This window comes from Eriocheir sinensis, chromosome 51, assembly GCF_024679095.1.
Source record: "Eriocheir sinensis breed Jianghai 21 chromosome 51, ASM2467909v1, whole genome shotgun sequence".
Lineage (NCBI taxonomy): Eukaryota > Metazoa > Arthropoda > Malacostraca > Decapoda > Varunidae > Eriocheir > Eriocheir sinensis.
The window spans coordinates 11,034,680-11,048,450 of record NC_066559.1 but is presented as its reverse complement, the minus strand read 5'-3'; the positions used below and the strand labels follow the sequence as shown (position 1 = coordinate 11,048,450).

At 44.1% G+C, this 13,771-nt stretch overlaps 2 protein-coding genes across 3 annotated transcripts in view; one reads left to right on the top strand and one right to left on the bottom strand.

Annotated features, from left to right (window-relative positions):
• LOC126982734 (F-box only protein 30-like) overlaps positions 1-13,771 on the top strand; it is a 35,608-nt gene that overhangs the window by 20,638 nt on the left and 1,199 nt on the right. The window lies entirely within an intron of this gene.
• On the bottom strand, positions 405-10,038 carry LOC126982733 (proteoglycan 4-like). Of its 2 annotated transcripts, none has more exons than XM_050835037.1 (3): positions 7,438-10,038; positions 6,967-7,062; positions 405-1,357 (listed from the first exon to the last, which is right to left on the bottom strand). In XM_050835037.1, exons 1-3 carry the CDS (start codon positions 10,003-10,005, stop codon positions 1,136-1,138), a joined length of 2,886 nt encoding a protein of 961 aa, XP_050690994.1. In that variant the 5' UTR covers positions 10,006-10,038; the 3' UTR covers positions 405-1,135. The 2 variants fall into 2 exon arrangements, with proteins under 2 accessions (XP_050690994.1, XP_050690995.1); XM_050835038.1 differs by having other exon boundaries at positions 405-1,330.

The window sequence follows — 13,771 nt, the reverse complement described above, 5'->3', positions numbered from 1 at the left end:
TATGTCACACCTGCCCAGTGTCCCGGGGTAATGGGCTCTTATTGTTTCATTATTGTTTTCTTTCTTTTTGCCCTTGAACTGTTTCCCTTTGCAGTAAAAAAAAAAAATTGAAAAAGTAAAACATCGCAGGCTCAAGGGACAATGAGAATGAGATGAGCACCGCGGCCTCACCCAGCTGTAGTGTGTGTCCCCAACTTTACCTTACCTTAGTACAGCGGCTCAGTGATTGCCTTTCTCCAGCCTCCTGGCACCTCTCTGCTGCTCCCAGGCTGGGTCATATACACAACATGCCCTCCACAACTGCTGTATATTTTATGAATCAAGGAAAAAGGAGAACACATTCTGATGTCAATCCTTTTAAATATGAGTCATACATATATTGCAGGTGCAGCAAAGTATAGGTAGAATGTTTATGACCAGATTTATTTTCCAAGGTTGGACCCAGTATTTACAAAGTGCCTGTCATGCTTACTCTTGTATCCTTAATGCTTTAAATAATAGCTCCATCATGACTTACAAAATCAGACTTATTGCCAAAGAGTTTCAGGAATTTTATGGAATGTTGGAGTTGCTCTTCATGAGAAAGATCTTTTTAGAACTTCCATCCTGTTTTTGAAGGAAAACACACGTGGGCAGCAATGAATAGACATTACCTAGAATTTATTGGATCAGTTTTCTAGCGCAGCCGTTCAGTGGTGTGCCTAGCCATTCAGCAACAAAGTGGAGTTTGCTAGAGGCAGTGCAGCTGTCTTATAGCAGAGAGCACCCTCCTGCAGAAATCAAATGACCATTATATGGAGGTGGAAAAGCATTCAGCTGTGTCATTAGAAGCAATTCCATGAAAGCATTACACTCGTAATCAACTTTAGTAGGAGTAACAAAACCTCTCCATGAAGAGGCATTAGTCTCACTTTAGTGAGGTAAGAAAAATTTACAGTAGTTTAGCTTTGCTCTATCTATCTCTTACATTATCACAAATCACCCATAGTATTATCACAACGCAGTCTGGCAGGCATTCAGGGACCTGCCACTTGTCTCATGCTAGCAAATGTCTCCCTGCAAGGAATGTTTGTCCAGTGTTTTATGTACGCATCAGACTAAGGCAGACCTGTCGGCATCACAGTCACCGCTCTCACTATCTGGCCACAGTTTTCTTTATCCTGCTCTGGACTTGTCGGCAGCTTTGGCGGAACTCTCTCTTCCAGGCTGAAATCAGGCTTGACCTTCCCTTGTTTCCATCTTCAGCTTCTGTGCCCAAGACTTTTTCCCTTCCGTGGACACTGTTCCTCCTGAGCCTCCCCTCGCCTCTGTCCCGGCCGGCGTCTGCCTCCTCCTCGTCAGTGAAAAGGATGGAACACTAAAATTGCAGGAACAAGAATAGTTGGTTGTGTTAGTGTAGTTAACATAAGCATGGGAGAGACCCAGGGCACTCTATCATTAATCATTAATATGTGAACTAAAGTCTGTGAAGGATTTTATTAGAACGATCACTTTTATTTAGTAGATGTGATCCTGGGTTAGGCTGCCACAATGCTCATGATTACAGCCTACGGTCATGCATAAATTATTGTCAGTCATCTCTGCTCTCTCGACTCAGGCCTACCTAACAATTATTAAAGCATTTAGTGACTTCGGAAATACTAGTAAAACATCCACACCACATTTTTTTTTGTTTAAAGTTAGGTAGTGGCATAAAGATGAGTATTGGGAAACAGCCGCGATCCCAGAGTAACCATGTTGAGTTAGAAGGCCTAACTGTGGGTCTGCGGTGCGCCTCCTCTCAAGCATACATTGATGTTTAGGGATTACATAGGTAGTACATTTTTCATTAATTTGTTAGAAAGTTTAATAAGTAACATTTTCAGCATCTAAAAGTTAAAAGTCAACTACAAAACCCTTAGGCAAGATAATGTAACTACTCCAAACTAAATACTCATACCTAACATGAAGAAAATACCTTCAATATTAAGTTGACTACAATGTGTTATGCTAGAAATTATTTAAGCGAGCTAATATGCCGGGTACAGTCCCAATTTGTATGGCCACATGGAGTGCTGCCAGGTTAGAGAGTGAGGTTAAGATGTTGGATTGCACAAAGGGCTGTATTACATGTTCAGTCCAAGAAGTTTCGGGTCCCTACAGAGTTATTCATTCCGAACTCTGTAGGAACCCAAAACTTCTTGTATTCAACTTGTATTACTGCTCCTAAACCAAACTCTGTAGGGACCCAAAACTTCTTGTATTCGACTTGTAATACTGCTCCTAAACTGAACTCTGTAGGAACCCAAAACATCTCTTGTTCAACTTGTAATACTGCTCCTAAACTGAACTCTGTAGGGACCCAAAACATCTCGGATTCAACTTGTAATACTGCTCCTAAACCGAACTCTGAAGGGACCCAAAACATCTCGGATTCAACTTGTAATACTGCTCCTAAACCGAACTCTGTAGGGACCCAATACATCTCTTGTTCAACTTGTAATACTGCTCCTAAACTGAACTCTGTAGGGACCCAAAACATCTCTTGTTCAACTTGTAATACTGCTCCTAAACTGAACTCTGTAGGAACCCAAAACATCTCTTGTTCAACTTGTAATACTGCTCCTAAACCGAACTCTGTAGGAACCCAAAACTTCTCATATTCAACTTGTAATACTGCTCCTAAACCGAACTCTGAAGGGACCCAAAACATCTCATATTCGACTTGTAATACTGCTCCTAAACCGAACTCTGAAGGGACCCAAAACATCTCATATTCGACTTTTAATACTGCTCCTAAACCGAACTCTGAAGGGACCCAAAACATCTCATATTCGACTTGTAATACTGCTCCTAAACCAAACTCTGAAGGGACCCAAAACATCTCATATTCGACTTGTAATACTGCTCCTAAACCAAACTCTGAAGGGACCCAAAACATCTCATATTCGACTTGTAATACTGCTCCTAAACCGAACTCTGTAGGGACCCAAAACATCTCGAATTCGACTTGTAATACTGCTCCTAAACCGAACTCTGTAGGGACCCAAAACATCTCGTATTTGACTTGTAATACTGCTCCTAAACCGAACTCTGTAGGAACCCAAAATTTCTCATATTCAACTTGTAATACTGCTCCTAAACCGAACTCTGTAGGGACCCAAAACATCTCGAATTCGACTTTTAATACTGCTCCTAAACCGAACTCTGTAGGGACCCAAAACATCTCGAATTCGACTTGTAATACTGCTCCTAAACCAAACTCTGTAGGGACCCAAAACATCTCGTATTTGACTTGTAATACTGCTCCTAAACCGAACTCTGTAGGGACCCAAAACATCTCGAATTCGACTTGTAATACTGCTCCTAAACCGAACTCTGTAGGGACCCAAAACATCTCGTATTCAACTTGTAATACTGCTCCTAAACCGAACTCTGTAGGGACCCAAAACATCTCGTATTCAACTTGTAATACTGCTCCTAAACCGAACTCTGTAGGGACCCAAAACATCTGGTATTCAACTTGTAATACTGCTCCTAAACCGAACTCTGTAGGGACCCAAAACATCTCATATTCAACTTGTAATACTGCTCCTAAACCGAACTCTGTAGGGACCCAAAACATCTCGTATGGGACTTGTAATACTGCTCCTAAACTGAACTCTGTAGGGACCCAAAACATCTCGTATTTGACTTGTAATACTGCTCCTAAACCAAACTCTGTAGGGACCCAAAACATCTCGTATTTGACTTGTAATACTGCTCCTAAACCGAACTCTGTAGGGACCCAAAACATCTCATATTCAACTTGTAATACTGCTCCTAAACCGAACTCTGTAGGGACCCAAAACATCTCGAATTCGACTTGTAATACTGCTCCTAAACTGAACTCTGTAGGGACCCAAAACATCTCGGATTCGACTTGTAATACTGCTCCTAAACCGAACTCTGTAGGGACCCAAAACTTCTGGTATTCAACTTTTAATACTGCTCCTAAACTGAACTCTGTAGGGACCCAAAACATCTCGTATGGGACTTGTAATACTGCTCCTAAACTGAACTCTGTAGGGACCCAAAACATCTCGTATTCAACTTGTAATACTGCTCCTAAACTGAACTCTGTAGGGACCCAAAACATCTCGTATTCAACTTGTAATACTGCTCCTAAACCGAACTCTGTAGGGACCCAAAACATCTCATATTCAACTTGTAATACTGCTCCTAAACCGAACTCTGTAGGGACCCAAAACATCTCGAATTCGACTTGTAATACTGCTCCTAAACCAAACTCTGTAGGGACCCAAAACATCTCGGCTTCGACTTGTAATACTGCTCCTAAACCGAACTCTGTAGGGACCCAAAACATCTCGAATTCGACTTGTAATACTGCTCCTAAACCAAACTCTGTAGGGACCCAAAACATCTCGAATTCGACTTGTAATACTGCTCCTAAACCAAACTCTGTAGGGACCCAAAACATCTCGGCTTCGACTTGTAATACTGCTCCTAAACCGAACTCTGTAGGGACCCAAAACATCTCGTATTTGACTTGTAATACTGCTCCTAAACCGAACTCTGTAGGGACCCAAAACATCTCGAATTCGACTTGTAATACTGCTCCTAAACCGAACTCTGTAGGGACCCAAAACATCTCGGATTCAACTTGTAATACTGCTCCTAAAGTGAACTCTGTAGGGACCCAAAACATCTGGTATTCAACTTGTAATACTGCTCCTAAACTGAACTCTGTAGGGACCCAAAACATCTCGGATTCGACTTGTAATACTGCTCCTAAACTGAACTCTGTAGGGACCCAAAACATCTCATATTCAACATGTAATACTGCTCCTAAACTGAACTCTGTAGGGACCCAAAACATCTCATATTCAACATGTAATACTGCTCCTAAACTGAACTCTGTAGGGACCCAAAACATCTCGTATGGGACTTGTAATACTGCTCCTAAACCGAACTCTGTAGGGACCCAAAACTTCTTGTATTCAACTTGTAATACTGCTCCTAAACCGAACTCTGTAGGGACCCAAAACTTCTTGTATTCAACTTGTAATACTGCTCCTAAACTGAACTCTGTAGGGACCCAAAACATCTCATATTCAACATGTAATACTGCTCCTAAACTGAACTCTGTAGGGACCCAAAACATCTCATATTCAACATGTAATACTGCTCCTAAACTGAACTCTGTAGGGACCCAAAACATCTCGTATGGGACTTGTAATACTGCTCCTAAACCGAACTCTGTAGGGACCCAAAACATCTCATATTCGACTTGTAATACTGCTCCTAAACCGAACTCTGTAGGGACCCAAAACATCTCGTATTCAACTTGTAATACTGCTCCTAAACTGAACTCTGTAGGGACCCAAAACATCTCGGATTCAACTTGTAATACTGCTCCTAAACTGAACTCTGTAGGGACCCAAAACATCTCGTATGGGACTTGTAATACTGCTCCTAAACTGAACTCTGTAGGGACCCAAAACATCTCGGATTCGACTTGTAATACTGCTCCTAAACCGAACTCTGTAGGGACCCAAAACATCTCGGATTCGACTTGTAATACTGCTCCTAAACCGAACTCTGTAGGGACCCAAAACATCTCGGCTTCGACTTGTAATACTGCTCCTAAACCGAACTCTGTAGGGACCCAAAACATCTCGTATTTGACTTGTAATACTGCTCCTAAACCGAACTCTGTAGGAACCCAAAATTTCTCATATTCAACTTGTAATACTGCTCCTAAACCGAACTCTGTAGGGACCCAAAACATCTCGAATTCGACTTGTAATACTGCTCCTAAACCGAACTCTGTAGGGACCCAAAACATCTCGAATTCGACTTGTAATACTGCTCCTAAACCAAACTCTGTAGGGACCCAAAACATCTCGTATTTGACTTGTAATACTGCTCCTAAACCGAACTCTGTAGGGACCCAAAACATCTCGAATTTGACTTGTAATACTGCTCCTAAACCGAACTCTGTAGGAACCCAAAACATCTCGTATTTGACTTGTAATACTGCTCCTAAACCAAACTCTGTAGGGACCCAAAACATCTCGAATTCGACTTGTAATACTGCTCCTAAACCGAACTCTGTAGGGACCCAAAACATCTCGAATTCGACTTGTAATACTGCTCCTAAACCAAACTCTGTAGGGACCCAAAACATCTCGAATTCGACTTGTAATACTGCTCCTAAACCGAACTCTGTAGGGACCCAAAACATCTCGAATTCAACTTGTAATACTGCTCCTAAACCGAACTCTGTAGGGACCCAAAACATCTCGTATGGGACTTGTAATACTGCTCCTAAACTGAACTCTGTAGGGACCCAAAACATCTCGTATGGGACTTGTAATATTGCTCCTAAACTGAACTCTGTAGGAACCCAAAACATCTCGTATTTGACTTGTAATACTGCTCCTAAACCAAACTCTGTAGGGACCCAAAACATCTCGAATTCGACTTGTAATACTGCTCCTAAACCGAACTCTGTAGGGACCCAAAACATCAACTGAACTCTGTAGGGACCCAAAACATCTCGTATGGGACTAAACTGAACTCAAACATCTCGTATGGGACTTGTAATATTGCTCCTAAACTGAACTCTGTAGGGACCCAAAACATCTCGAATGCGACTTGTAATACTGCTCCTAAACCGAACTCTGTAGGGACCCAAAACATCTCGTATTTGACTTGTAATACTGCTCCTAAACCGAACTCTGTAGGGACCCAAAACATCTCGAATTCGACTTGTAATACTGCTCCTAAACTGAACTCTGTAGGAACCCAAAACATCTCATATTCAACTTGTAATACTGCTCCTAAACCGAACTCTGTAGGGACCCAAAACATCTCGGATTCGACTTGTAATACTGCTCCTAAACCGAACTCTGTAGGGACCCAAAACTTCTTGTATTCAACTTGTAAAACTGCTCTCCCCTTAAGTGTTCTGTCAAGGCTTACCATGTAGTGGAGCTCCTTCTGGCCAGCCTTGTCTGCGTGCTGGTTGTTCATCTGGAATGTTGGCGTGGCGTAGACAGGCTCTCCCGGCTTGGACCCCTGCAGGATTGGGAGGCGTAAATAATGATAAATAAATAATAAATGATAACCAAGGACACAAGTTATTGAACTGCTTAGATGGGCCTGTGTGATGTGAGATGAGCACACAGACCATGTTCAGCTATAGCATATGCCCCCAACTTTACCATTTCCTTTGGATTTTCAGTGATAGCAAACATTTTTATAATTAGTGAGATCTGTTTTTTTTATTCCATGCCAGCAAATTCCTTCTGTTCCGGTAATCCGTTTTCAGTTTTACTTGAGATCTTTCTGTTCTTTATCACTTATCTACCCCAATCGTTAACTTTTTCATCAGACTTTCATAAATTTTCATTCACTCTTCATTCATTCACTCACTCATTCTCATTCACTCACCTTGTACAGAGTTTCATCACTCATACTGCGCTTGGTGTGGGTGTAGGTCAGGTCAGGCGAGGGGCAGTAGGTCAGCGACATTGGTTGGTCACCCTCGCCGGGGCCTCGTCCACCCTGGCAGGAGGCAGGGACAAATGGTGAGGCTGTCGGTGTGAGTTGTTCATAGTCACCCGAGCTTTTGCGTTCTGCTGATCCGTGAGTGCTGGAAACGGTCCTATTGATGTCTCGTTCAGTGTTAGAGTTTTCATTTTCTTTGGCGTAGTGGATGCTGGAATACCCGACATCATGCTGGGCTTCTGATGAGGTCACGGATAGCTTCGACGTTGATTCGTATTGAGTATTTCCTTCCTCGTCTTGTCTGGGCGATGAAGGAGACGGCGGCGGTGGATCGTTCGGTCTTCTGAGGCTGTACCGAACATGTGCCTGACGCTGGAACTCCGAGGTGATGGCTGCTTCCTCCTCTTTCTCCAAATTCGAAAGGGGGTCAACCAGGGACGTCCTCTTAGCCTTGGCCAAGACGTGCGGAGGTTTCGGGGCGACGGATGGCTTGGCGTTCTCCTTTGATAGGTCACTTTTGCTCCTCACTGGTGGCTTAGGGATCATCATCTTGCTGCTCTTCTTGACTGGCACGGCGTAGATTGGTGTGGCGGTCTTGGTCGCTGGGTTGTCATTTACTCCTCTCTCCTCACTCTTGGTCTCGGGTGTGGGTGTACTAGTGCTCTTGTAGATGTCGTAGGCGAAGGTTCTTGGGGGCTTTTTCGGGGGAGGGCCGCCGGGCAAGCCTTCCACCTCCGTCGTGTGTCTTTCATGGGAGGTTTCGTCTGTGTGATTTGCATTGAGGTTCTCCAGGTTAGCTTGACTCTCCTTTGATGTTTCTCTGTCAGTGTTATCTCTGTTGCGTCTGTTGTCAAGTGGAGGTCTGCCGGTGGACTTTAGATTGGTGTAAGATGTGTTAGAGTGTGAGGAAGGAGAGCTTGTGTGTACTACGTCAGGCAGGTTCTCACACGACCTCACGACTAAGTGATTCGACGGAACAGATGGAGGAGACTCGAGGTTGTCCAGCGATGATGCATCCCTGAATCTACTCCAGAAAGATTTGGACGACTCTTCTGGAGACGACTTAGTGGGCGTATCGCTGTGGTGGCCGTTACTTGGTTTGCTTTGTTCGATCACAGCCGGTGAGGACTGACTGGGTGGGGTCGGAGCTTTACCCTTCCTCCGCGGGGTTTGTCCGGGGCATGGCGTTCTTCGGCGTGGGGGGCGTTCGGGAGGGTCGGAAAGTCTGTCGTCACTGGAGGATGATGTGCCGGTCTCTCTCGTCTGTGGTGAGGTCCGTCTTGGATCGGAAACTCTGTCATCGTTGTGGGAGGATGTACTTGTCTCTCTCTTCTGTTGTGAGCTTCGTCTTGGGTTGGAAAGAGTGTTGTCGCTGGAGGATGATGTGCCGCTGTCCCTCGTCTGTGCTAAGCTTCGTTTAGACGCCGCTTCAGCCACGGCCTTAGCGATGAGCTCGGGAACCTTAGCCATGTCCGTTGAGTGTGACCTGAGCCTCACGGGTTTTTCTTCGATATCTGGTTTGAGGTTTGTGTTTATCCCTGAGTCCTTACTGCTAGACTTATGCCTGTTGGATAAGTGAATGATGCCGGCCTTTCCCGATAGAGAGGTTAAGAGGGCTGACTGCTTGTTGCTTTTACTTGGAGTGACGGATTTCTCTTTCATGTTCTTGAAGTCCTTTTCGTTTTTGGAGAAGCTGAGTTTCCTGAGAACCGTCGGCGTTTCTTTGTTTTTCATGTTCTTGACGACGTTCGACACGAGTCTCTGCTTACCCTCGAAGGATGAACTCGTACTTGTCGAGTCGTCATTGCCCAGCAGGTCGTCTATGCTTCTCTGCTTCCGTTTGGGGGTCAGCCAGTCCTTGTGGAACTTGTTTTCCTTATGGGCTGAGATGCCATTCTTCTGACCGGCCGAGGAAACCCGCTCCTCACTGGGGTCTCTTTTGACGATGAAGTTTCCGTGAGACCTTGAGCGGATGTGCGAGAAGAACCGTCCCCTTTTGCCTTGAATGGGATCTGGTGGAGGCGGCGCTGTCTTCTCAACCTCCACATTTGTCCTCTCGGGTGCTACTGTGGTTGGCCTAAACAGTGGGATGACTTTCGTTGGACTGGACTTTGGTGTTACGATATTTTCAGAAGATTCCTCACTTCTCGGAGAATTGCTATTTTTCCTCAGTAGGACATTATTATTCTTGGTCAGTTGCCCGGAGCTCACCACATCAGGACTTCTGTTACCTGTCCCCTTGCTGGAGGAATACCTTGGTGGTGAATCCTTACTGTTAAACTCATGGTAGAAGGACTGAGTCATCTTCCCTTGGTACGCCTTGAGCTCGTCACTGTTTGGGGAGGTCCGGTTAGGTATGGATAGCGTTCTGGGCCTGGGCGTGGGCTGGAAGGCTGGGGGAGTAGGCTTCTGAGGGGTCACCAGTGGGCTGTCTTCGTAGAGCTGTTCAAACTGTTCCCGCCGGGCCTGGACGCTCACCCAGGAATCCACCTCCATTGTTTCGGTGACCATGGGACTCTGGAAGGGAGGGAGATGGTGTGTTAGGATTTGTTTCAGATTATTTGTGTGCTGGGTGTGTTGGTATAAGGCTTTTGGCTTTTTTCAGGCACACAAACTTTTATAGAAGAAAAGCTGAATGTGTTATTTCGATTTTATCATATATGAATGAACAAGAAGGCAAGAACAGTATGGTAGGATTAAGGCAGCTTGTTCCTAATGTTCAGCTGAAATAGATATAGGTTTTTTTTTTCTCACAAATTTACATAGATATTCAGACCACACAGACCCTATGGTCCAGACTAGGTGATCTGTCCTGATGTCTAAGTGAAATGAAATGAGAATATATGGAGAGCTGGCATTTGGCATATATATTAAAACAGTGATTTATTAGGACTATATAGGGAAAACTAAGAAGAATAAGTATATATTTTCTGGAACTGAAATTTCTGATTAGCAAATGGGAGACTGTGATTCATGTGAAGTCTTGGTAACTACATTTTCTATAGGTTTAAAATACGGAACAATGTGGTTGATGTAAATGAATGTATGAACGGTTGATGTATTCTGGACAGGCTTAGTAAATAGGAGACTGTGTTGCATGTGAAGCCCTAGTACGTTTTCCATAGGTATTAAATAAGGAACATTGTGGTTTAATGTATATATGTAAGTATGATGTATGAATGGTTGATGTATTCTGGCCTGGCTCGGTAACACCAGAGGGTAGGCAGGAACAGTCTGAGCCAAGCTTCCCGCAGCACCGCTAGTCTGGTCTGCCTTTCCCCGACCATCTGTAGTGCCAAACACCTGCCGCGCCACCCACCTACTCCACCTGACTCCTGCCTGCTCCTCCTCCTCCTCCCCTTCCACCTGACTCCTACTTGTTCCTCCTCCTCTCCCTTCCTCCTTCTCCCCTTCCACCCACTCCACCTGCCTCTCCTCCCTCCTCCTCCTCCTCCTCTTTCCCTTCCTCCTTCCTCCCTACCATCTGCCTCCTCCTCCTTCCCCCCTTCCCTCGCCTCCCTCCCACCACCATCCTCGTTCCCCTCCTTCCTCCCCTTTCCCCCCCTCCTCCTCCTCCTCCTCCTCCTCACCATCTTTCCTCTCCTCCTTCCTCCCTCTACCATCTGCCTCCTCCTCCTTCCCCCCTTCCCTCCCTCTCCTTCCCTCGCCTCCCTCCCACCACCATCCTCGTTCCCCTCCTTCCTCCCCTCCTCTTCCTCCTCCTCCCCTAATCGTTTGTACCGCTGTTCAGTACTAAACATATCATTCCTTCCTCTTTCCCATATATCCTCAATACCTTTTTAATATAAGCGTTCAGACTTGATTCATTTTCTTTCTTTACTTTCTCTTCCTTTCCCTGCTCATAGTCTTCTCGTAGGGACTAAGGGCGTAGGATCAGTGGTTTACTTTTGTTGTTATGAATTAGTTGTGTTATTGTGTTCAGAGTGGAGTTGAAAGGTTTACAGTTAGCGAAGTTTGACAGCTTGCGATATAGTCTCCCCCCTCTCTCTCTCTCTCTCTCTCTCTCTCTCTCTCTCTCTCTCTCTCTCTCTCTCTCTCTCTCATGATTTTTTCCTCTTTTTCTTTTTCTGTTTTCTTTCATTTTTTTGTCTATCATTGCTCTCTCTCTCTCTCTCTCTCTCTCTCTCTCTCTCTCTCTCTCTCTCTCTCTCTCTCTCTCTCTCTCTCTCTCTCTCTCTCCTTATATTGACATTACTTGATATGGAAACGTACGTGTGTGTGTGTGTGTGTGTGTGTGTGTGTGTGTGTGTCATTCATCTACTACTACTACTACTACTACTACTACTACTACTACTACTACTGCCACCACCACCACCACCGCTATTATTATTTCTACGATTATCAGAGTGAACGTAACAGCCAGACAGACAGACCAGGAAATAGCCCTCTCCCCGACCACAGTCCCTTTCGCTACAACACTCGCGCATGCAACAACAACACTATAACTGTCTATCCATCTATCAGTCAGTCTATCTACCTATCTATCTGTCTATTTAGCTATCTATTTGTCTATCTATACATCTCTCTTTTCTCTTTTTATCTATCCATACCTCACTATCAAGGTTACCAAATTATCGTACTGACAACATCGCATTTTTCAGTTTCTGGCCCATAAGCATATAAAAAAAAAGAACGTCGATACTTTGCGGGTTTAGCACAAACTTCAATTGGATATCGTTAGTGGTGTGGGTGAGACAGATTTGGGTGCTCAAACTAAATAATGCAATTTATATGAGTACGACAATCTGGCAACGCTGCTCGCTATGGTCTTGTACACTCGAGAACTTATTTAGACTGTATAGCTACTAGAGGCGAATAATGACACTATATATATATAATACCGAACAGAACGAAGGAAAGGCATAGAAACTGAACCTTGAAACCACTAACTTAGCTATATGTATCATGAGTTTGGTTAGTGAAAAGGAATCTTGCGTTAATATCATGTAAGCAAATTCTCTTTCTCTTCGCTTTTGTTAAACTCTGAGCATCTAGAGATTGTTACTTACGCTTCCTAAATAATAATCTTACGATGTTTTTTCTTCATTTATTGTGTGTGGCCATAGTAAGTTTAAAGGGACAGGGTAGATGTACACAGTTTTTCGGGGGATACGCTATAACTACGCGTTGCCTCGGTGTTCATCTCCGTCGCATTGACCTTTTGAACCTGTGGTGGGTGATGGAACTGGGTGAGGAAGGAAGGAGTAGAAAGTTTGGAAAGGGAAAGTAGGAAGTTGGGACGGTCTTATTAAATGGTATTAGCGGTGTGTTGTGGTGGAAAGGGCGGAGGAATGTTAGTGAGGGAGGGAGTTGAAAGTAAGGAAAGGGGAAATAAGAGAGATATAATATTAGAAGTTTGAACGGTTATATTGTTAGCTATGTGGTGAGAAGGAAGGAAAGTCATGTTAATATTAGTGATAGTGAGTTTGAAGTGACTAAGGAAGGTGAGGAAAAGTAAGAGAGATATAAGAATAGTTAGAAGTTTGAACGGATATATTAAAAGGTATTAGGAGTGTGTGATGAGAATGAAGGAATATTGTGTTAGTATTATCATTAGTGAGTTTGAAGGGACTGAGGGAAGGAATGGAAAGTACAGAAAGGGAAAGAATAAAGTTTGTAAGGTCATATAAATTTCAAGGTAGGCCTATTAGGGGAAATGAATGCTGTATTAGAGTTTGTATTAGTGATTTTGAAGGGACTGGGGAAGGAGTGGAAAGTGAAGAAAGGGAAAGTGTTAGAGATAAAATGTTTTACAGAAAGTTTGAATGACCATGATACTAAAAGGGTTCTCTCTCTCTCTCTCTCTCTCTCTCACACACACACACACACACACACACACACACACACATTGAGCGGGGGTGCCGGATCTACGTGTGTGTGTGTGTGGACTGGCGGCCTACTCGCGCGTGTGGGTTGTTCAAATGAAGCCAATCAGCCTACCCCCCCCCCCCCCCACACACACACACACACACACTCTCTCTCTCTCTCTCTCTCTCTCTCTCTCTCTCTCTCTCTCTCTCTCTCTCTCTCTCTCTCTCTCTCTCTCTCTCTCTCTCTCTCTCTCCATCCAATCCCTTTCTTTCCCTTTCATTGCAAAACAGACCGCGGAAAACATCACCATCCACGTCAGCTATTTAGTATTATTTTCAATTGATTTAGATTTACTGAAGAATAACAATAATAAGAATCACGGGACTGTAAAGGAATAGTCGTGTAGTACATCTTTATCATTAGTACAGAGACGCTGGCTGGGGTA

Bases quoted from the DNA above. Each gene is read 5' to 3' on its own strand.
- LOC126982733 (XM_050835037.1), bottom strand. From the start codon at position 10,005: ATGGTCACCGAAACAATGGAGGTGGATTCCTGGGTGAGCGTCCAGGCC. The intron at 7,063-7,437 runs GTGAGTGAATGA...CCAATCCTGCAG, and splicing joins GTGATGAAACTCTGTACAAG to GGGTCCAAGCCGGGAGAGCC. The intron at 1,358-6,966 runs GTAAGCCTTGAC...CTGCAATTTTAG, and splicing joins AGAAGGAGCTCCACTACATG to TGTTCCATCCTTTTCACTGA.